General features: G+C 41.9%; 2 protein-coding genes across 3 annotated transcripts in view; both read right to left on the reverse strand.

Annotated features, from left to right (window-relative positions):
• SEPTIN10 (septin 10) overlaps nucleotides 1-2,242 on the reverse strand; it is a 63,904-nt gene extending 61,662 nt beyond the window's left edge. The window contains exon 1 of the mRNA XM_088160117.1: nucleotides 2,126-2,242. The gene's annotated coding sequence lies outside the window, so the exon portion shown is untranslated. The remainder of the gene's footprint in view (nucleotides 1-2,125) is intronic.
• A 5,804-nt stretch (nucleotides 2,243-8,046) lies between these two features.
• On the reverse strand, nucleotides 8,047-19,580 carry CHAMP1 (chromosome alignment maintaining phosphoprotein 1). 2 transcript variants are annotated; one of them, XM_014885142.2, is made up of 2 exons: nucleotides 19,498-19,580; nucleotides 8,047-11,817 (listed from the first exon to the last, which is right to left on the reverse strand). In XM_014885142.2, the coding sequence occupies exon 2, from the start codon at nucleotides 11,756-11,758 to the stop codon at nucleotides 8,834-8,836; it is 2,925 nt and encodes a 974-aa protein (XP_014740628.2). In that variant the 5' UTR covers nucleotides 11,759-11,817; nucleotides 19,498-19,580; the 3' UTR covers nucleotides 8,047-8,833. The 2 variants fall into 2 exon arrangements, with proteins under 2 accessions (XP_014740628.2, XP_014740629.2); XM_014885143.2 differs by lacking the exon at nucleotides 19,498-19,580 and adding an exon at nucleotides 18,832-18,964.
• Between the last annotated feature and the right edge of the window lie 5,346 nt (nucleotides 19,581-24,926).

A 24,926-nucleotide genomic window follows, 5' to 3' on the forward strand; every position in this document is an offset into this window, starting at 1 on the left:
ATGCTGCACAAGCCAGGGGCGGTGGGTTAATTTTCTGTTATTTATCAGCAAAACTGGAATCTTCACTTCAGCTATTCGCACATAAATGTGCCGACATAAACCAGTTTAGATAAATAGCTCTGATTCTGCTGTAAACACGTAGGTATTTGAATCTTTCCTTGCTGCTTCAAAACCACAAGGAAGGCTATGCCAACAATCCTGCCTAAGACCATTTTTCTTATTTCATCAGTTCATCTTGCAGCGGGAGACTATTACTCAAAAGGAGCATTTGCTTCCAAGTGATGTGAGCATTCCTGGTGGTCATTTCAATACAATTAAGATAACCCTACAACTTTACTTTTGTTGCTTTAGTAGGAAGTTAAATACCAAAAAATTTCTCACTGACAGCATGGAAAGATCAAATTATTAAAGTCTTCTGAATTTTTTTGTCTCTGATGCTTTTTGCAACACCTAAGAGTGGATGTGTACCAGAGACGTCTGAAGTGGACTATGAAATTGAGGGAATTAAGGACTTCTGATATTTTTTTTACTATAAATGAATCAGGAAGGTTCCTATGGCAAAGGCAGTATGTTTGTATTTTTTCCCATTTCAACAACATTTTGACCATGTCAAGGACAAGTTCATCATTTCACTTATTCAGTTTCATTATTGCCTGGAGTAATGAGGGCAGAGAGAAAAAATGCTGGAGATGGCCCAGACCACAGCAAGTCAATGCAAAATTATGAAGGACAGACATTTCAGGGCTTGTTTGTATTTTGTATCTGCAAGCTGCTTTTGCCTCTGTATGTCAAGTTGTGCATGGCCTCACTCAGGCAAAATTCCCTAGAATTTCAAGGGGAAATACAACTGCAGATGGGCAGGCTGCATCTGAAGGCAATGTCACAGAGCACAGATGTAACAGAGAATCATAGAATGGTTTGAGTTGTAAAGGACTTCAAAGATGATCTCATGCCAACCGCCTGCCATGGACACTTTCCACTAGACCAGGTTGCTCAAAGATCCATCCGACCTGGCCTGGAGCAAATCCAGGGATGGAGCATCCACAAATTTTCTGGGCAACCTGTTCCAGTGCCTCACCACCCTCACAGTTCCCCCTTATATTGAATTTAATATTAGATAAGATATAAAAGATAAATAAATATGTGTCCAACATGGTGACAGCAAGATAATCACTGTCTTGCTGGGCATTAATAACAAATAAGTGCTGTCAGTGCTGGAAGTGGAAACATACTAAACCCAGCCAGCGTTACCATTGCCTTGCAGGCAGACTTCCTGTGACACCACCAGCTACACCTGGATTCATATGTTCAGATTTCTTACTTGGGGACTGTCCACTCTCTGCTCAAACCTGGGAGAGCTTAACGTAGATCAAAATGTGGTTTCTCACATTTCTTCTCTTTTCCATCTCGCTAATTCCCTCCAGTACATTTCTGTGTGACTCTGAATCACTGTGTGATTTCTGTGCGTCCTTCTCAGTGTAAGCTTTGGGTGAGAAACTGTGCTGGGGTCTTCCACAAAAGCAATAGGAGCTGCAACTACTGTGAGCAAGTGTAGGAGAATAGTTTGTAAGGATAGCACACAAGACAATCTTTCCCAATGAATTGCAGCTGTACTGATTACCGAGAACTAGAAACAGCCTTGCCTGCCCAATGAATTTAGGTGTTATAAAAGAGTGGGCTAGTTGGCCATAAGTTGGGGTATCAGAGTTTGTTGATTGTGCTGTAAGGAGGGAAGGAATGTGTGATTATGCAAGGGGCAGCTGCAGTAAAAAGATGCTGCATGAGGGACAGTCTGGGTAAGGGGCAAGTTGGGGTTAACCAGTCATGCAGAAAGAAGAAAACTTGCAGAGAGAAGGAGTCAAAGCTGTGTGGAGCTGCCTGAGAGAAGTCCACTGAGGGAGGGCATGAAAAGTTTTTAATAAGGGAGTGGTGATGGTCTCAGTTGTGTCTGTCTTGACATAATTGCTACAAGCAAGACTTGAGGGGAGTGCTCGTGGCCCTGCTTCATCTCCTCATCTTTTGGCAATCAACAGGTGTGAGATTTTTAAGCCCCATTGTCAGCCACAGGCTCTCTCTTGTGTGTACCAGCTGCTGTGGACTGCACTGAAATCCTCTCTGCACTTACAGAGCTTATGCCCAGCACAGGTCTTCAACTCAGCAGGAGGGCATCGAGCACAGCCCAGCACTCCAGTGCCTCTGTGGGAAGGGCAGACCTCCTCCGAAATTCTCTCAGAGCTTTTTCTTTCCTAGATGAGAGGAGTAGTGGCCTAAAGAACAAAAGAGAGGTCATTTTTTGGTGATTACATAGATGTTTTGAGCACCTTTGTAAATAATGGATGTGTTGAGGGAATGGGAGTCCTGTACAGCAGGGAGGGCCATCAAAGAAAACAAACGAGTGCTTTAAAACAGAAGACTCGGGGTACAGTGGCAAGGAAATCGGTCATAGAAGGGCCAAAATTAATTCACCAGAGCAAGGACAAAAGCCCAGCGGTATTTCTGAATCAATCGTTGGTGTATTACTATTATTACTGTGTCTGCGTGTATTCAGCATGTTTAAAGCTGATCTGCTCATAAATTGCTCTGCAGCTCCCTCTAATGACAACTTTACCAGAACTGGGCTCCGGGAGGCAGAGAACAATAAAACTTCTGTGCCCTTGTTGTAGCACAGAAACGTACAATCACTGAATGGTTTGGGTTGGAAGGAGTCTTAAAAATCCTCTAGTTACAGCCCTTCTGCCATGGGCAAGGACACCTTCCACTAGATATGCTGGCCTTGAACACTTCCAGGGATGGGACATGTAAAACTTCTCTGGGCAAGATATCAAAAAATAAAAAATGGCTGATACAGTCAATCCTCGGGCAGATTTCTTTGCAGCTACAACAGGGGAACTGCCTAATCAAGAAATGTGTTGCTGATTCCAGAGCAGATTAAAAGAATTGGATACTAGGGAGACTAAAAAAAAAAGACATGATCTAGCAATGCACAAACAGCAATGTCAGAGAATAGGATCATTTAAAATATGGTAACATCTATACTGAATTAGTTCAAAATTAATTCTAAAGTCCATATATTACAATTCAATGAGAAGTCATAATTCCTCTTGTGTAGATTAAAATGTACACCAAATCTTGCAACACATCAGTGAGAATTTCCACACTAATATTTTTTGAACTCAGCACTCCTATAGTTCACTGTGAACACTCTGGAGATCAACAGAGTCCAAAGGGGGTAAACTCTATTCGGTTTCCAGTTCTGAAAATTATTTTTGTTGTGAAATCTTCAGGAAGTTAGATATGAGAGAAAGCTGTAACAAAACAATCTCTTACATGTGAACAAGTGATACCAGTAAAAGCCATGCTGTATTTGCATACACATACCCCTTTCTGTCCAATGTGTATTTCTCTCACATGCATATCAGGAACATTTAGTTTGTTTAAGGGTTTGTTTGTATGAGCTACAACTTGCCTTTAGCCAAAGCAATTTTTTAAGGAGAATTTAACATTCCGTACTGTCACTTATTTTTAATGCTGACTTTGAAACAAAGACACTTGTTCCAGAGTACAGGGGAAGAGTCTTAATGGACAATACATTGGGTACAGAGCAGAACAGCATCTGAAAATTAGAGGAAAAACAATATTTCACAGTTCATTGGGTATAATTCCCACATAAATAATTGATTTATGCAGCAAAATACTTTAAGAAAACAATTTAGCATTCTAATGTACATTGATTTGCCTCACTGTGAGGTAGAAAGCACTTCATTTAACAGGGAGGTCTGTGGCTCAGCTGATACAAATCGCAGAGTGCTCAGTGGCAGGCCCTTGGAAGGAACCTGAAGTGACATGTAGTGAAGGACTCATTTAAATAGGAATATTTTGGTCCACATAAGCTACATGTAGAATCACAGAATTGTACAACTATTTAGGTTGGAAAGGTCTCTTAGTTCATCAAGTCCAAATGTTAAGGTTGCACTGCAAGCTCCACCACTAAACCATCTCCTCAAGTGCCACATCTACATGTCTTTTAAATATCTCCATGGTGGTGACTCCCTGAGCTGCCTGCTCTAACCTGTCTATCTTGACACTCCATTTGGTGAAGAAATTTTTCCTACTATGTGCATGCTTTTTTGCTAAGAAATATGTAATTACTATCTACAATTCACCCCCACTTGACTTTTTTTACCCCTTCTGGATGTTAACACTCCATTTGCACCATACTGGGATGCTTTATTTAACCATAAATGTAGTGAGTTAGAAATCATTCTAGTTCTGAAAAAAAATAAAGTTACAGTCAAGACATTTAGAGACTGCTTTACAAATCACACAGATGAACAGTTCAACCAAAAGGGGATAAGGAATAGAGCACAGACAAAAGGAGTCAGGCAGCTAAGAGCAGTAACCCCTTAAGCCAAAGCCACAGCAGAAAGGTCATTACATTATCTTGTCAGTGCACATATGGTCCTCATGTAAAAAGCTTCTGTCCCATCTGTGAGGTTGCTCTACCAATATGTGTTAATGACATGCTGCGACATCATTTCAACTGCAGAGCTGATTTTTTCCAAACTCTTCATTTGGTCATTACCAGCTCTCCTCCAAAATAAAAGCACAGGGTATCACTGAGCCAATTCAGGTCTGTAGCAGCTGCATTGATGAGTCCTCATAATGTTACATATTTGTAACTGCAGGATGAGGGAAAACAGAAGTAGCTTTAAGGCTTCTTCAATGCACATTCCCCTGCTTTCCTTTAATTTTCAGAAAGACTCATACTTTAGAGTCAGCATAAATATTAACACTTATAGAACACCAGTGATATTTGAAGAAACTTTAACAAGTTTTCACAATTTTTTATCAGAACTATAGAAATTAAGTATTTGCCAGCAGGCAAGTATGGACAGAAAGATGTTTCTGTACCTTTTTGAACAGAGGTGCAACATTTGTTCTCCAATGACAAGGAATTTTTCCCAAACTCCATCAAGGATGATATACAATAGCCATGGATGTCAGCCAACTCTCACAGCAGCCCGGGCACCACCCCTAGGGTGCCATGGATGTGCATGAGTTGAACTCCCTTGAGTCACTCCTGCCTCAAACCTCTCTGATGGTAGCTCTTCCTCTACTTCCACCCTTTTACTGAACAGAGGAGTGGGAGACCTTGCTGGTGAGGAAAAGACAAGGTGGCACTGGATACTTCAGACTTCTGTGTGTCTGCAGCCACCAATCCACTCACCCCACTTGGTTACAGTTCTACATTTTCTTTGCTCAGGTTTTTTCCTCTAATGCAGCAGTAAGTATTGGCTTTGCATGGCCAGGCTTGGGTGGTGAGCAGCTATGGGAAAGGGGGGGGGGTCTTCTGAGAGAAGCTGTCAGAAACTTCACCCTCTTGTGCCTATGAACATCTGACTACTCCTAAATAGAAGTACATAGCATAGATGCTGTAACTCATAAAACTTTCAGTCTTCTGCAAAGTCAGGATAACATATACCTATGTTAGGTACCTTTTTATCCATGCAAGCATTTAATTTTCCCCGATTAGGATTAATTCTTTTTACTTTTAAAATGCAGGATGTTTGGGAGTTACTTAAAAGTTGTTTTTCCTCAATATGTTTCAAGTTTTAAGGCTGTGCATGGAGGAAGAATGAGGAATAAAACTAAACGCTGAGTGTACAAAGAGCAGAACAACTGTTTTTAATTTCTTCTCTTGCAGCACTGGAGGAAGCCTCTGGGAATAAATGCCTGCTTTTCTACTGAATTTCACTTAAACTTTGGAGTTTGAGGTTTTGGGTTTCAGAAGGTTGTACACTTTGATGAGTCAATATTAGTATAAGCATTTGAGACAGGGAATCAGGAACATCTGGTTTTGATACCTACACAAACCTCTGTTGCAGTCATGGAGCGTCTAGGTACAATGAGGGCTACCCTGCAGCTTCAACAGAACAGCAAGTCTCAACTACAACACCAAGGCTTAGCTCTGCTAATGAAACACAAAGCACACACATACAGCTTATCCATTCTGTTGGGGGTTAGCACTTGTGCCTTGGGCACTCTTTCATGAGGTATAAGAAAAATCTTGTCTGAGCATTCAGTAAGACAGACTAAAAGGGTATAGAGGCAGTGAAAGAAAATACCAATCCAGCAGACAACTGACAGGTAAGAGGCAAGTGTGAGGAAATAATGCAACTGAGTTATCAGGACATTATCCATAAGCAACTTAGCCAGCATGTCTGTGATTGAGGGTGCAGTTTCATAAGCCCATCTGAACTCACTGTCCCTTCTGCCCAAAACAAGTAAGAAAGCAAGCCCTTTGATTGTACAGCTCAGAAGAAATATCTGGTTGAGTACTCCAGACAATACAAATTAGCAAGAATTCCTTTGACTTGACTTCTATTAAATGAACTAAAATTTAATACTTCTTTTATAGAATATTTCTCAGCATAGACAATTTAAAACACTGATTCCTAAATGGTCTTCAGAGGTTTTTTTTTTTTTTTTTACACAATTAATTTACTCATTAATCTAAGGCAAATCAGTGCCAGTAACATTACATGCTCAGTCATATGTTCATAGGCTACATTCCATATGATTTCTCAGATCTAGACATAAGCAACATACTGATATACCAAGACAGCTACTTAGACACTCTTAGCTATGTCAAAGACAAAATATTACTGAAATTAGTAATTCTTGGAAGAATCTCTCCCCAAATATCAAATGAAATGAAGTTGTAACCTGAGACAAAAATGGCCTTTTCTGACAAACACCTCCAAGTTCTCTGCAGAAGACTGTTTGATTGAATGAATGCTGGTGAAAATGCACTTTAAAAACATGACTGGGCATTCCATACAACTAACCACTTTTTGCCATAAAAAGATGAAGAAATGTTTGTATTGCATGTAAAGCCACAGCTAACATCCTTCTATAACAACATCCCTGATGTTTGCTTATTGTTTCCATTTTGTACTTTCCCTTGAGCATTCTTCATGAAAAGGATTGAAACCAGTGTCCTTCCAAGAGTACATAGAAGAGATTCCTCTCCAAGGATAGGGCTCATGTAAAAGGAACTGCCTAAAAGTTCATACAGAAGCATTTTCTCAATCATATATATGATCTATTAATGTAACAACCTTTAGAAAGTTAGAGAACTTGCAAGTTGAACATTGTGAGTATTACATCCAAGTTTATATTGAAAACAGGGTGCAAAGTCATGAAATTATTTCACCATGCTTACTTTCATTATTAAATATCATTTGCTATTGCAGTAAATATTTTTTTTTAACACTTGGGAAGTAAAGAATGCCTGTATGATTCTGTGCTATCCTGAATAAGTCACTTTTAATGGCTTTTAATTAATGCCACTTTCTACACTGAACTGCAGCCACAGGACATACATAGTAAGTCACAAAATGCATTTGAATCATTCATATAGACATGGTAGGAAGGTAACTCTCACTTAATAAACAGCACTAAGAAGTCACCTGAGTGTAGAGCTTTAAATACCATTGCCCTTTGTTACAGAAATCCTCTTGAAAGACAACAAAGATATAAGTACAATCTTCAATCAAACCAATCTGAAGCTCTGTGGTTGGAGTTTACACCTGGAGACTTTTTTATTATTAATTTAACAATAACACCTTCATATCCTAAACCCATAATTAAAACAGCTTGTCTAGGCATAATTCAGCTGGAGAGGAATTCCTTTTTCCTTGAGCTGCCTCCACTTAAAATCTACATTCCTTCTGAATTATAAAGTACTTCCATGTTTTTAACAAATAATACACAAATTACATAAAGGCCAGCATCCTAAATAACACTGCATAAATTCTTGTTTTTCTTCATTTACATCTGACATGTTCTTCTGAAAGAGATGGAAAATTTAGACTAACCTTGCTTAGTTATGACTGAGGCTGATGACCGGGAAGTTGAAGGTTTCACAGCAGACCTTCTGGGTAATTTTGTATCTCTTGTTGCCAAAGATACTTAAAAGATACTACGTTGAACACAAAGGTTTTGCTCTTGACTTTAACAAAAAAAAAAAAAAAATGGCCAACACCAGGTTGGGTTTCTTTTTATTTTTATGTTAAAACATTAAAGCATAACATTTCACCAAATACAGGAAATTTAGGGGTTGTCTGACATTACAAACATCTGGATCATCAAGAGAAAGTGTTGAGCTATACATAGTCTGACGTTAATCTATCAATTTAAGGTATATTAGTACATGATTAAAACATGGCCAAAATACAGAATCACAAAATAAGTACCTTGATGCTTCTAAATCTGAGACAAGTCAGAGAACTGAGTGCAATAAATTTCCAACAAATGTCTATACACTCAATTACAACCTCAGGGCAGAATTACTCCAGGAATATTGGTAGTTCATAATCTTCTGACTCATTCACATTCAATTTAGTGAAAATTTTGATTTGAGACCTTGATAAAAACATTTTAAAAAATACAACATTTAACAAATGTGAAAAAAGAAGTTGTCTTCACAGGAAAATATGGATTGCTTGCCACTCCAGTCCTTAATTGCCTATATGTTTTACAAATCTTTACAAAACTAATTTGTATCCATTTTGGTTTCAAAAACATAGTACATCTGAAAAATAAAATATGACTCTACTGATGGGTAATACAAAGACATGAACACACATTTAAAATTACTTTCGAAAGTAAATCTTTTAAGTAATACAGCTAAAAGACAAGTTAAACATAGTACAATAAACCATGCATCTTCTGACTTGTCAGATCAGCTAAACTACTCGGTTAACATACAGTAACACTTTTAAACACTTCATAAATTCAGCTTTTCTAGCACAAGGGGAAAAAAAACAGATTAAATTTGTTCTTCAAGTGGTTCAAGGCTGTCCAAGTGTTTTTTAGGTGTATCATCACTATGACGGCTTTGGCAATGGGTTAAATGTTTCTTAAAGCCTCGGGGAAAATTTGATTCAAAATTACAACGGGGACACTTCAACAAACTTTGACCATGAGCAGCAACATGATTTTTAAGAAGAGACTCCAAGAGAAAAGCTTTGCCACATATTTTACATTTGTAGGGGCTTTGAACATTATGCTTGTTAACTAAATGGTGCAAGACAGCACCTTTTTTCATTGCACGACAGCAACAAATTTTGCAGTAATACTTTCCCTTGCCACGCTTCATGTATTTTGCTATTTCTTCCTCAGAGATGAAAGCCTCTTTCTCTTCAGTAAACTGAAGCACACACTGTGGCTGCGTAGGAGTAGTTGCATCCATTTTGCTCTCTTTGCTGTAATCAGATGACTCCATGTCATACTGCTCTTGGTCACTGTTGGATTCTTGCTCCTTTATCTCCATTGAGTCCACCGCTGTTTTTCCACACTCACTGCTATTTAGTTCAGAATCTGAGTTCTCCTGGTTTTCCTTCTTGGGTTTCTTTTTTGGGCAGGAATATAACATGTGGTCAGGTGATTCTTTGGCTAATATTGATTGTTCATCCTGTGAGAATAAATCATCCAGTGGTTTCTGATCATCTAAACTGTGAGAGAGAAAATCACTCTCACCAGACTCACTAGGTGTTTGGGGCTCAGAAAAAAAGCCCGAAGCAGACTTGTGAGGCTCGGAAAACAGGATGTTCTTCTGGATTTCAGAAGGTACAGTAGTTTCAGCATGTCTCTGGACATCAGAGGTTAGAGCAGCAGCAGGCTTCTGCATCTCAGAAAATACAGCATGCTTTTGAACATCAGGGGAAACAGCAGATTTCTGGCAGTCTGTGAAAACAGCTTGCTTGAGTGTCTCAGGAGAAACAGGAGTAGGTTTCTGGGACTCAGTAAAGAGGCCATGTTTCTGAACTTCAGGAGACGTGGATTTCTGAGACTCTAGAAAGGAAGTAGACTCCTGAACTTCAGAGGAAATGGAAGTAAGTTTCTGGGCTTCAGAAAACAGGGCGTGCTTCTGGACTTCAGAAGAAACAAGAGCGGATTTTTGGGCTTCGGAACACATAGCTTGTTTTTGACCCTCGGTAGAAACAGCAGAAGCAGACGTCTGATTCTGGGGCTCAGAAAAGATAGCACGTTTCTGGACATCAGTAGAAGCAGTAGGATTAGATTTACGAGTCTCTGGGAACAATACTCTTTTCCGAGGTTCAGGGAAATGAGCCCGTTTCTGAATCTCGGATGAAGCAGCAGAGGTGGATTTCTGAGTTTCAGGAAAATACATAGATTTCCGTGACTCAGAGAGTTTCCAAGATTCAGGAGATACTGAAACACCAGGCTTACGGACCTCAGGAAAGAAAGAAGGCTTCCAAGAGTCAGAGGAAACAGTGTGACTAGATTTTCGAAGCTCAGGAGAAACAGGGGGAGAATGCTTCCATGTGTCAGGGGACAGAACAGGTTTCCAGCCTTCAGGGTAAACAGACGAGATGGGCTTCCAGGGCTCAGAAGAAACAAGAGTAGACTTCTGGGATTCGGAAAAGGACGTAGACTTACACGAATCAGAAACAAGTCTCCTAGGTTCTGGCAACACAACTGGACCAGGTCTTCGGGACTCAGGGGCAGACCTCCGGGATTCTATGGACACTGACATGGCAGGCTTTGAAGCCCAGGGAGAAACCGTGGAAGACTTCTGCACTTCGTGAGGTGAAGACCTCCAGGGCTCAGGGGAAACAGCCGGCCCAGGTCTCCATGACTCTGGTGAAACTGCAGAAGCAGGTCTCCGGGTTTCAGGAGAAGAAGCAGAAGCGGGCCGACGTGTTTGAGAGGGATGCCTCCGTGGCTCAGGAGACCCAGCTGGAGCATACCTCCGTGGTTCAGGAGACACTGCTGGGGGAGGTTTCTTTGGCTCTGGTGACACAGCTGGGGAGTATCGGCGGGGTTCTGGGGACATAGCAGGAGAATGGCGCCGGGGCTCTGGTGACATGGCAGGGGAGTGCCGACGGGGCTCTGGAGACGTTGCTGGGGAGTGCCGGTGCGGTTCTGGAGACACGGCTGGGGCTGGCTTCTGGGGGTCGGGGGACACGGCAGGGGATGGCTTCTGGGGGTCGGGGGACATGGCAGGGGATGGCTTCTGGGGGTCGGGGGACATGGCAGGGGATGGCTTCTGTTGGTCAGGGGACAGCTTCTGCTGGTCAGGAGACATGACAGGAGATGGCTTCTGTGGGTCAGGAGACACGACAGGGGGTGGCTTCTGTGAGTCAGGGGACACAGATGAGGCTAACTTCTCTGCATTGGGAGATGTGGCCTGGCCTGACTTTTCTGGATCTGGGGACACAGTCTGGACTGACTTCTCTGGTTCTGAGGAAGCCACCTGAGCAGACTTCTGGAGCTCTGGAGACATAGAAGATTTCTGAAGCTTGGGGGAAACAACTGGTTCAGATTTGGGGAGTTCAGGAGAAAGGGCAGGTTTGCATGACTCAGGGGAAAGGGTAGGTTTCTGTGGCTCCAACGTGACACTTTTTTTGGATAAATCTGAATCTCCTTCTACCTGTTGCTCTTTCTGCTCTTCGTTCCACTTCTCAGGTGCTGCATGCTGTGCTTTGATGTGATAATATACGTTGCAATACATCTTGCTGGTAAAGAAACATTTATGGCAGTGAAACAGTTTTGCACTTTTTTGATAAAATATAAGTTTACCCAAACCAGCAGCATCCATTTCATCACAACACTCTGGGTGAACGGTACCCATATGAATTTGTATGTTTTCATAGTCAGTTCCCCTGAAGCTGCAGTAGTCACATTCCAAGCGCTCTGTGGTTTTACGTAGTATCTGCAACATGTCCATTTTTCTATAGGCAGTAAGTTTCCACAGCACTGCACCTTTTAAAGAGGAATTTTCAGTTCCTGCAATAAAGGAAAAAGATCTGTATAGTTATTCATCCAGGTTAATTTCAACTCCATCATTCCTAAATAATCACATAGGCTTTTCCCTGCTCACCCTCCTCCCTTTTTAGAAAGCATAGATTTCACAGATACTGACTTCATAGAGAAATCCAAATATAGGTGTCACCAACTCCTGAAAATCATTTTGCATCCGTAAAACTTGAAAAAAACCTTATATTTAACAATAGGCCTTCCTACCTATGTAAAAAAACTGGAAGCAAATGATAAAAAAATGATGACGAGCAAAGTTTGAATTTCATTTGATTATTGTGACTTGTTTTCTCCATTGTCTTCTCTTCCCATATTTGATGTGCTTTTATTGACATTGTATTAGTTATATTATACATGTAAACTGAAAACAAAAAGTACTTTGGAAAGTACTTGAAACACTGCCAGTGAGATAAGGCCATTTAAAAAATGCATCTCCATCATTAAATTTCAAAGGTAATCATCAGTTTTTGACAAAGACCAAGAAAAATTCAAGAAACAGGAGCCTAAAGCCTAGGCTGTTTTCATCTGTCAAACACTGGCTTCCTTTCACTAATTACATGAAAAAAAATAATGTTGATCATAAAAACTTCATCTATTATGAAAAGGACTTTTCCTGTTCCATCATTTCATTTGTTGCCCCAATAGCAACAGAAATACTATTTAAGAAAAACAGTGGAGTTGTTTTTACCAGTTGATATAGTTAACAGTCCGCTGTATCCAGAGCATTGTTTTCCTCGCCCCAAAGATGGAAATTTCTCAAATTAATGTTTTTTGCAAGACTTCAAAAAAACCGATACAACGACAATAAAAACAAACAAACAAAAACCCCACCCTAAAAACCAAACAAAACCACCCCAAACATAAATAGTTTTTAATGATTTGGCCAGATTCCCCTATTTCCAACAGAATTTTACCAGATTAGCTGCAATAAGCAGAAAACCAAGTCTAGCCATATTCTGTAGTTACATTGATATAAAACTGGAAAGTAAAAAGGACATTTAAGTTAAATGCACACACTTTTTTCTTGTAGGTTGAAATTAAACAGTTGTTACATGATTAATCATGCTAAACTATCAACCTAATTTTGGGGGTTGTAAAACACACTCCTTCAAAACACTCAAAACTGTTGTTTTATTTTAACGTTAATTTATCTGTCTAAATATATATGAGACTAACAAGTCTAAAAATATGCATTCAAAGCAAGTTTTCTTAATTTATTCCTAAAGCATTTTCCCCCCCGGTTTCTTATGGAAATGAGGCTTACACAAACACATTGCCCTACAGTCAATGCCAATCAAACTGGACAAAGCAATCCAGCCTTACTTTGCATTTCTACACCTTTCATGAAAATCAGGAGCTAGAGAATGCAAGTAATGCCTCCACTGAGGCAGAATATGTCACTTAGCAGCGACTTCTTCTGTTTAGCCTCTACACAAATAGTCTTGAAACGTTCAGAGCAAGCAGTGTCTGATTCAGCTTGTAATTAAGGAAAAGGGGAAGGAATTAAAAATACTACAGCAGTGAGCTGCTTTGGGCTTGGGGCAGACAGAATAAAAGCAAATTACCAGTGCTGCTAAAGGATGAGATAGATAAAGCAAAAAAAAACAGGAAAGAAGGATTGGCTGAGGAGTAAGAGGGCACAAATCCTTAAGAAATAGAGGTTCACTAACTCAGCTGCTTATGGAGCAACTCCTTTGCATGCACTGTGCGTACACACTTCACATTAAGTCACAGGAACAGGTAGATTTCCAATTGGGAAGCATGGTGGAACCACATACAGAGCTTTAAGGAGGATCTTGCTTTACAACCATGAGGCAAATGAACAGCATCCGACCACAGCCTAGCTACAAATGAGAAGTAATTACTCTGCTCTACAAACACTGAAGTGGAAGGACCTTTCAGGTATAAGTTGCAGTTTCCCAGCACATCCCAGCCATATAAAAGACACCTCAAATTGTAGACCACACCACATTCAGTGTGGACCTAAAACACTTCCCAGCATCTTATAACAGATTTTTTATATCTATAAAAGAAGAAAACAAAATTAAGATGACAGCAGTGATCAGTAGGCTGTATCTCTGCAACAGAAAATAATTTGCCAGTTGTAAAATTCTGTAGAACATCATGTCTTAGTACTCCAAAGGACCTTCAAGTCTTTATGAATTACAGTTTATGGTTTGTTTGCAGGACTCGAGACAAAGGGAGGAAAGGAAGATTTAAATTTGAATGCAAAAATTTCTGAATTGCTGATATAAGCGAAATAAAAAGGTTTTGGTTTTTTTTTTTAATCAAGTCACAGCAGCAAATAATTAGGACAATAAAGACAAACTGTGGTAACCACATTTTTAGACTTGAAAGGGAATTTATCAATTCCAAAATCGGCTGTAATCCTGAATTATCCATTTTCTTTTCAGTAGAAAACCAAAAAAGGGCTTTTCCAATTTGAATTTATCACAGTTTATAACAAAGTTTACCAGACAATCTTTTCTATCCTTTTCACATGCCACCTGTTGCCCTTGCTGCTAAGCTTTTTTGACCATGAGATTATTTTGGAACCAAAGAAGTTATAGGCACAGCCCAGATATCCAAAAGTCTTGACGGTCAAGCCTTTTGCATAAGAAATAACATTAAAGAGCTGAGGGCACTTTCTCTCACATTCCCATCACTCACCATTTTTAGTTCTGTAACTCAACCCACTGTATCACTGAAGTAGCTGCCTCTTCTGCTGAAATCTCTACCTAACTGAGGCAATACAACTCTTCGGTACTGCAGCGCCTTAGGCCGCAAGCCCATGGAATAGTAAATCTAGTATTAGATTAGTTACTGAGATCAGTAACTTAAACAGCAACAAACTTGAACAGTGCTGAGCCCCTACTAACTCATGTTTGTCAATTTAAATTTGTTGAAACACTTCTGAAAGAATAAACTCTGAGATGTTGCTGGTTCACTTAGCACAGATCTAAATAGCTAGTTTGAAAGATTCTCCTGTCAAGCCCTCCAGATTCCTTCTCAATATTGAGCTCCAAAGCCACTGTCTCTATCTACATGGTTTTGGTTGCTGCCCTCTGTACTCAGGTTTATCACACAAATCAGCTCCTGCATCAGAACTTGTTCTGCACTGGATCCTGCCTTGCCTAGTTGGGTGAAAGTGCAAGGAACAACATGTCACTGTTTTCTAAAGAGTCCTACACCAGCAAAGCCAGCCAGCCTAGAAAACATATGCTCAGCAACCAGGTCCCCATGGCCTTGGTCCTGCATGAACTGTGATGTAATCTGTGCTCAGCAGCATCTTTTTCGCAACACTAAGGGAGATGGACCATGCTCCCTCTGTGTAAATGCATTATTACCGACATTAAAGGGAACTAGCTCTGTGCTGCTGCAAATCAAACCCATAAAAAGGATAAGGAAGACAACTGGTGTGATCAATCTGTCAGGGTTCTCCATGTGCACTGCAGAGAACTGGACTAAATCCCAACATGATTCTAGTCCTCTGAAGCTCTTTGAGGAAATGTATGGATTTCAGGATGAAGATCAAATTGTCAGGAGCAACAGCTTCTCCATGAAACAAAGTAGAAAACAGATAGCCACTGGAGTATCTCTCAAGACTTCTTGAATACTTCTAGGAGGACAAGGAAGCTGCCACCTCTGCAAGTACAAATAACTGCAGTGCAGGCCCCAGCCCACTTTGTTTAGTTGCACATTCTGCCAGGCCATAACTGTTTTGTAAAAAGGACACCTGAGCATTCCCCTGTTCAAACTCTCAGTTAACAGGATGTGCAGTGCAGCAGTGACTATAACTGACACTGTGCTGTATGCCACTATAACACTACAAAGCACAACACATTCCTTAACTGCTCTTTCTGCATTCCCTCCTACTTTTCTCACTTTCCATGGCTGCACTCAGAAAACAAATACAGATGCAGCCTAACAGAACTAATTATCTGTTCTGAGAACACACTACAACCGAAGCAGAAGCCTGAAGCCCAGCATTTATGTCTGTCCTGTGTCCACATCCTGCCTTAAAGACAAAATACTGTGATTCAACTAAGATTCTGGGGCTTGCAATACTAAATTTCAACTTAAGGCAGCCAAGACTCATTCAGAGTCTTCCTAAGACACATTTCCCACTGAAATCTACCTGAACATGTAAGCGTGTCTGGCTAAAAGCTCACTATATCCTCAGATATCAAGCACAGTAACAGCATCAACACCAACTCAGCTCTTAGCTGACTTGAAGTGATACAGATCAATGTCCATCACTCAGGTTTAAAGCTGCCTGAAGATACAAAAATCTCAGCAGTGGGACCACCAGTCCCTACTGCTGCACCATCAGCCACCTCTCCCAACCCTTCTTCTTTCATGCATGTTAAGAACCTACATACAGTAGGTACTCTCTCCCTCGAGATGCTGCATATCCTTACACCAGTTCCTGTCCCCTACATTGCAGTTCTGGCTATAATCTCCTCCACCAGAGGAAGAAAAACAGAAAAACAGCATGGGGTAAGGATTGGTAATGAGGGCATGTATCTACCTTAGAAAAGAACAACCATCACTGTTTTTCTTGATTTGTTCTTAACAGCCAAGAGGCTAAAGCTATGATTTGGCAGAAAGAAGAAGTATCCAGGAAGTCAGAGGCAGTGAGATAACCACAAATTCAACCAAAAATTGTTTGAAAAGTTGGTTATGAGTACCTCAAGGCAGCCACAGAGTGGAGTCAAACAGCATTAGAAGTTTCTGTTGAACTCACATTAAACTGAGCAATAGGAGCATCCTAAGCTAATGCACTGAGAGGAGAGACTTTCTGATGTCTTCCCAGCCAATACATCCAGCCACATCAGAGATGGTTCCTGGATTCTGCACCCCTTCTTCCACAAGGATCCCACTTAAGATTAAGCCATACTTCCTACAGCCTCTCAAAAACCTTCCAGTGGAAGGAAAGTGGAAAAATGGAGAGGAGATACATATAAGAAAGAATCCATGCAGGAGATGGCACAACATGACTGGCCGTGAACAAAATAGCTCTACTTTTTAACTCCATTCCAATTTCGTAGCTACAAGTCTTCCAATCATTCCTGGTAATTTTTAATAAACACATCCTACATTTAGCATTGCAACATTTCATATATACTTGCATTTTTCCTCAACAGAAGATAAGCCGTGACTGTCTGAGGGAAGCAACAAAGGTCTCGAAGCTAAAGATCTAGACTGTCTGTGAGCACAGAGAATTAGATTTCTTTTAACATTACATGAAGAAATTCAGAGCATAGCAACAAGTAGTTTGCCACATCATTGTTCAAAATCAGGCTGTCCTGGTTCTCAGTGGAAGAAGAATCTATAATTCTTCCTCTTTCAATAAACAATCAAGCCCGGTGAAATATAAGCAGATAGACGACATGCAACATACTTTCATGACATCAACACAGCTGGAAAAATGAACCAGAAGAAAGCCCTGCGATTTTCTGCAATGCCCTACAACTAACATAGGATTCCCTATACCAGTCACTGTACAGGAAAGGATCACTGTTTATTTTTATCAGCCTTGGAAGTTTCTTGCAGGCAAACAGATCAGTCATAACCTCTGTCAGTGAGGCTGGTCAATGGTAAATTTGTTCCCAGCAAAAGAAAGCTGGGTAAGTGAGATATAGCAACATCATTGCCTCTGCTAGTAGGAACAGATCCAGACTTTTTCTGGGTTTAAGCAAAAGGAAAAATTACATGTTCTTGCAGTGCCAAAAAGTAAATGGCAGTCTGGTGGCAGCATGATGCTTCTCTTGAAGCTACATCCCTGTGTTGTGACTGACAAAGAGAAGTTTAGCTCCCAGAGGAAGCTGCACACAAACATTCCACAGTGGGGCAGAGCAGGCACTTCACAACGCACTAGGCAGGTAAGGGCATCACTTCCAAGGCACCAAGAACAAGACAGGCAGCCTTATGCTCCTGCTAGTCCTGAAGTGTCCACAGTATCTGACTACAACCTCACATCTGAACTCCCAGCTACCAGCCAGTCTATTCAGCCTAAGTTCCATCAGCAGCAATTGCTGAACAAGATCTTTAAAATTACACAGCTATACACTCTAACCCAATCAGCCACTGAAACAGTAAGATATGCTAAGAGCATGGGAGGCACCAGATCCAGGCAGGAAGTGCTGTATTATGAAGTTCCGAGTTTCCAGGAAAGGTTCAAGTCAGGGGAGATCTAAAGTGACAATACTTAATGCACATGCAGATGACTTAAGAAACACAAAGCATCCAGAACTGCAGCAATTTTGCAATATTTCAATCTTTGCTAAGAGAATGACAAGTCTACACAACATTAGCTCTCAATACAAGATTTAACAACAGTCTAAATTGCAGAGTAAAATCAATGTACCTTTGACAGATTCAAGATAGAAGAAATTAATTCCATGTACTTCTGACACAGCTTTTTAACTCTATGTTCACAATTCCGCTTAGCTGGCTTCCAAAACCGGCCCCAAAAACCTCATTTTTGCAGTGCTGCACCTGAGCTAATTAAGTGCCACCAGACCCACTAGCACATTACAATCTAGTCAAGAACTGAATTAAGGTTGTGAAACTTGGTGATAACAGGCTAAGAATTCTATTTGCACTACCCTGAAAGAATATAGGGCTCAAGGGAAGATCATGAAAAAGAAATATGGAATCCAAAGTTTCTGTATTCCTCACTTGCAAAAAATTCATGAATCATTGAGGTTGGAAAAGACCTCTGAGTTATTGATCTCCACCTGTGACTGAACCCTACCTTGTCAAGTAGACTATGGCACTCAGTGCCAAATCCAGTCTTTTCTTAAACACCTCCAGGGATAGTGACTTCAACACTACCCTGGCCAGCTCTTTCCAATGTCTAATCACTTTCACAGTGAAGAAATTCTTCCTAATGTCCAATCTAAGCGTCTGTTGGTGCAATTTAAGATTATGTCCTCTCGTCCTGTCACTTGTTGCCCGGGAGGAGAGGCCGATCCTCACCTGGCTACAGCCTCCTTTCAGGTGATTGTAGGGAGCGGTGAGGTCCCCCCTAAGCCTCCTGTTCTCCAGGCGGAACAACCCCAGCTCCCTCAGCCGCTCCTCACAGGACACGCACTCCAGAACTATCGTGAGCCTTGGTTCTGCACCTGCTTCTCTGCTCCCACGTGCGACGCAGCCGCTCCCGGCAGCTATTTCTGTCACCGGGGAAGGGCCCGGTCCCGGCGGGGACACGTCCCGTGCCGAACTCGCTATCCCAGGACAGCAGAGCGGCAGCGTGCTGCTCCTGCTCCTCGCTCCGCCGGCATCACTTTAACTTTCCTGCGGGGAGGGGGTGCCTGCGGGCTCGGCTTTCCCGGGGCCGCCGGCTCCCCGCTGCCCGGCCCTCCCGGGGCCGCACCCCCGGGGCCGGGGGCTACGCCGCCCGCCCATTCAAGCCGCCCCTCCGGGCGCACTCTCTCCCGGTCTCCCCTCTCTCTCTTCCCTCCCGAGCGCGGCCCCGCCGGTTTTGTTCCCCCCGCGCCGGCACCGGCAGCCGCCGCCGCCCCCCACGCGGCGGGGGCTGGACAAGGGGAAGGCCCAGGCCCGATGCCCAGGGGGAGGGAGGGAAGCCCGCCGGGCCCGGCCGGCTGGAGCGGGGGCCGAGCGGGACGCAGCGCCCGCACTCACCGTTCGGCACCTCCGGGACGGCGGGCGCGGGGCCGGGGGGGCCGGGCCGGGCTCCCCCCGCCAATGGCGGCGGTGGCGGCGGCGGGAGGCGGGACCGGGTCACGTGCCGCGGCCGCGGCGGCGGGGACGGGGGCGGGGCCGGGCCGCGCCGCCCTCAGCGCCCGCCGGCAGGGGGCGCTGCCGCACAGGGGGGCCCGGCCGTGTCTGGGAGCCCACACAGGGTTTGTCCAGTGCGGAGAAAATTCCAGAATCCCAGAAACACAGAGTCACAAAATCACAAAATAACTTGCAAAAGACCTCTGAGATCCTCGGCTATGACCAAACACCACCCTCGGTGCCATGTCCAGTTTTCCTTAAACACCTCCAGGGACGGTGACTCCACCTCCTCCCTGGGCAGCCCATTCCAATCACCCCTGAGTGAAGAAATTCTTCCTAATATCCAACCTAAAAATACTTTGATGCTGTTTAAGACTGTGCCCTCTCATCCTGTCGCTGGCTGCCTGGGAGAAGAGCCTGACCCCCATCTGACCCTCCTTTCAGGTAATTGTAGAGAGTGGTAAGGTCTCCCCTGAGCCTCCTCCTCTCCAGGCTGAGCACCCCCAGCTCCCTCAGCCGCTCCCTACGGGACGCCTGCTCATCGCTCTCCTCTGGATCTGCTCCAGCGCGTTAATATCATTCCTGAATTGAGGGACCCAGAAATGGACATAGGATTGATTCTACATATGGGCTCAGCAGTGCCAGATAGGCTACACCTCAGGTACTGTGTCCAGTTCCGGACCTCTCAATTCAGGAATTGCTTTTTGTCTTTTGGTTTTTGCAGTGCTTTTTTGTCTGATGTGGAAAGAATGACCAACTCACAGAATCAATTTAGTTGGGAAAGACCTCTGAAATCAACTCCAACCTATGACTGAATACCCCCATGCCAAGCAGACCACAGCACTTGGTATCATTTCCCGTTTTTCCTTAAACAACTCCAGGGATGGCTACTCCCTGGAGGTATTTAAGGAAAGACTCTCTGGAGGCTGAAGGGCATTTTGTTAAGACAGAAGCTGGGGGTAACCCAGGTTCTTGTTACTAGATCTCTCGAGGCACAGTAGTGTGAAACGACACTGAATGATCAGTATTTGTAAATAAACAATGCAGAGTTTATTAAGAACAATTAGTTTGCAAAGGAAAACAGGTATGGAGCCGTTTTGGTGGTTATTATCTAAAGCATTGCAATATGAAAGTGCAACGGCAGCACGCAAGGACACACACAAGGCGAAAGAAAGAGAGACAGGACTAGAGGGGAAGGGAAGGGAAGGGAAGGGAAGGGAAGGGAAGGGAAGGGAAGGGAAGGGAAGGGAAGGGAAGGGAAGGGAAGGGAAGGGAAGGAAAGGAAAGGAAAGGAAAGGAAAGGAAAGGAAAGGAAAGGAAAGGAAAGGAAAGGAAAGGAAAGGAAAGGAAAGGAAAGGAAAGGAAAGGAAAGGAAAGGAAAGGAAAGGAGAGGAAAGGAGAGGAAAGGAAAGGAAAGGAAAGGAAAGGAAAGGAAAGGAAAGGAAAACAAGAGTGTGAAGATCTCACCACCCTAATCCTCCCAGCAAGACTTGGTAGCTGTACAGTCTTGGTTGAAGTGGTGGTCGAGTGATGAGGGTAGTCCTGACTAAATGGAGGAAAAATCGGCAGAATGCATAATCTCTCGGGTTTATGTTCACTCAGGTTCAGGTGACTATAAATCAGGTACCTCCTCAGGAACAGGGAGCTTGATGTAAGAATGTGGATCAGGGGACACTTTCTAAGACAGCACAGCTGCACAGGCAGCCCAGTCAGTTGTGCCTCATTATGTTCCATCAGCACAGATGAACAGGCTCTGGTCGCACAAGAATTCTCTGGCATTTCCTTCTGGGAGGAAGGGGACGTGGTTTTTGCAAGGAAGCACAACTTAGCATGACAAGGGGCACAATCCTCTCCACAGGATCCAGCTCCTATCTCACTCACAGCCCATCATTCACCCTGTGCCTTATCAGATCAGAGATTTAGCCATTACACAACTGAAAGTTCACCTACTCCATCTCAACCAAGCACCCTGGCATCTCCACAAACGAGGAATATTTTGAATCATTGTCTCTTAATAGTTCAGTTTCTCACACGTCCTCATTGCTCTCTACCTCTTCCAGAGGAGGGAAGCGGAGGGAAAGATGCTAAGCTGTTCTCCCTGGTACCCACTGAGAGGACATGTGGGAATGGCTCAGAGCTCCTTCAGGAAAGGTTCGGGATGGAACTTTGGCAGTATTTCCTTACCAAGAGGGTGGTCTCTGTGTCAGGCAGCATTTAGTAGCGATCTGTTGCATCCCCTGGCTGCTTGTATAGAAGCAGTATTTTTCACCAGTTGTATCTAAGCTTCCAACAAAATCAATCCTGCCCGTGTTCTGAAAATATAGCGGAAGTGTAGTGCTCAACTACAATTACTGATTGAGGAGGAATTTATTTATTTATTCCACATCTAGATGTCATGGAGAAATCTAGCACTACAGGCTAGATAACCTCCTGGTCTTCTGTGTAGTCAACGTCCCAGGCTCATATCTCTTTGACTACATTCATCACTGGGGATTGTGGTTTTCCCATGACTATCAATAACCAACTAGTTGTTTTCATCTAAGTCTTCAGCTTAGCTAAAACTGCTCTTGCTACTCATCTCCCTTGTACTTGCATTTTATCTGGTCTTTATTATTCAAAATGCTGACTCCTGCTTTATTTATTCATGGAAATACTGTGTAAAGTCAACCCAAGGACAGCTAATAACCTGTCGTTCTAACTTGGTCCTGAGCTTTTCATCTCTTTCTGGTTTGCCAGTGCTTTCACTCATCTTACAGATTTTGATTTAATTTCTAGCTTCTGTAGTTAATAGAATAATTTCCATTGAGAATGGAATCAAACACTTAATTAAATTCCAGATAAACCAGGTGTACCCCATTTATTAGGTTTCTAAGTAAACTTCTCTTCTTTATTCATGTTATTGTTATCTGTAGGTGATTGGGAGTACTTGGAGGATTTCCTTTCAACTTAGCCAAGATGTTTTCTCAAAGGAGGTAAAGAAACCTCACAGAGATTTTTTGCTGGATTAACAATTACAGAGCAAGAATTGCACTAGGAAACAGAGAATACTAAAGAACACATCTCAACCACAGTGAATAAGTCTATTTTTTTAATAGACTTTTTTACTATGTGGTTAAACTTTCTTTTCTAACTTGCTAAGAACTTTTTTCCTTTACATCTAGGGATTTCATTTGATTTATGAAATTATGCTAGGGTTTCATAAGTCTACCCCCTTCCAGTTAATATTATTGTTAAAAACACTTGAATATCGTCTGCAGTTCTAGATGGTTTTTTTTCCATAGGCAAAATGTAAAAAATTACCATATTCACTGTGAAGTTTCTCAGTAAAAATGCCAGCAGGTTTTTGAAGGCATGGAGTTTAATCATACAAGACAGCTATTTTTTTCCTTCAAATTCCTTCCCTCAGGCCTCTAAATTACATTCTGAAATAGCCTTTTCTTCTTATTATGTGGTAGTAACTGTAACAAATAGAGCAACGAATCTGTTACCTAACACTGTAGCTATGGAGAGCTCACAATTCACTGGAGACACATCTAAATACCCCCTGAATACATTTTTACCTTATGTAACATATTCCCAAGTGTTTTCCTCCTTGTAATTTGATACTTAATTAAGGAACTTAAAAGTTTCCAATATAAGATCAACTTTTATCTTTGCATTTCAGGATGTTGTTAAACGTTAAGGAAACAAGACTGAGACATTCAGCCCTGTAAGTGTTTCCATTTTATCTTTGATATCCCGATTTTCTTGACTGAATGTCTGAGAACATAATTGTACACATCCTGTTGTTTCTGGATGCCAATGACCTTCAACAACTGTCAAAACTATGCAAGAACTTCCAGCAGGAAATGTCACCCTATATATCGGTGCCCATATTCAAGTTCATTGTTAAGAAACAAGACAAGGTGGAACTTCCCTTCAGTTTCATCCCTCTTCATTTCTGCATAACCAGATATAGGGAGCAGCACAACACACACATACTTGGGCACCGATCAGTAGTAACAGGCCAAGCCCTCCATGCTGTGGACAATCTAAAGCCAAACCCCCTGCCTGGCCAGCTGGAGCCCTCCAGAATTACTTTTCAATCTGTTCATTAGAGTTGGCAACTGAGATCCTGGCAGAAGAAAAAAACCCAAAACACCAATCCTCTAAAAGACTCAGCCCCCTCTTTTCAATTTTTAATCAGTATCTTCATATTTGATTTTAGACTATATCAACATTTTAAAAGAGAATAGAAAAAAAGAATCTCCCATTTCTGCATGTTTTTGTATCTCCTGCCTTCTGCACATGCTGGGAGCCATTTATGGATCTTGCACAGACCATGAGTCTATACTAACTATTTTTGCTAATCTTTACCCTTTTGGAGCATGTTGGAGAATTTTTTTTTTTTTTTTAAATAATCCAGGCTGTTAATTGTAATTGAGCAAAGAACACTGCAGTCCAATGTCTTATGTGTTTGTGTCAATTTGAATCAAAACACTGTAATATTCATGTGGCAGTAGTGAGCCTCTGATAGTATTTACGTAACTGTAGATGGGATATGCAAATGATGCATACTCAGGAGATCAGGTGTGGTCTAATGAAGTGTAAATCACAAAATATATCTGGAAAAGATTTATTTTTTTTTTAGTTATGTAACAATGAAGAAGTTTGGGAGACGGTTTAACTGCTAAGAGGGAAACCTGCCCCTGGAAAGATGACATTTTCAGTCTTCAAGAACTTCAATGAAAAACTCAAGTGGAGGCACAGAAGACAGAGTGGATGCCTTTAAGTCACTTAGAAATTATCAGATTAGATTCTGGTTTCCCATCTGTCTCAGATATTTTTTCTTTGTAATGAAACAGTTATAAATAAGTAACTTGAGAATTTTAAATCTCTCCTCTCATCATGTAAGATTCAAACAGCACCACCAACTCACAAGTAATTTTCCACTGATTTTCAACATTCCGTCAGGTTTGGCGAGAGAAGTACTACTCCATTTTACTTTTTAGGCATATTTTATTCTGATGTTCAATATTATTTTGTGCCCAGTGAGTGGGTTTTGTCATGTTCATATTTCAGGCTTTTGTTTGGGCTGTTCAGAACTATTATTGCAAATAAATGCCAGCAGAGAAACTACCTTCAGTGTGAAGAGCAGTGTTGGGTTAACCATGGATGGACCTCCAAAGACTCTCCAAAAACAACTTTCAGCCATTTGGTGTTAAATTAAAAGAAGCAACAGAATGTATTTAAAAACTGAATGAGAAGTTGTCAGTACAACGTTTAGAGTTGAATAAGCTTCTCTAAAGCTGCAACAAGCACAAATGCAGGGATTTTTACTGAATATTTATATT

This window comes from Sturnus vulgaris, chromosome 2, assembly GCF_052056855.1.
Source record: "Sturnus vulgaris isolate bStuVul1 chromosome 2, bStuVul1.hap1, whole genome shotgun sequence".
NCBI classification, from domain to species: domain Eukaryota; kingdom Metazoa; phylum Chordata; class Aves; order Passeriformes; family Sturnidae; genus Sturnus; species Sturnus vulgaris.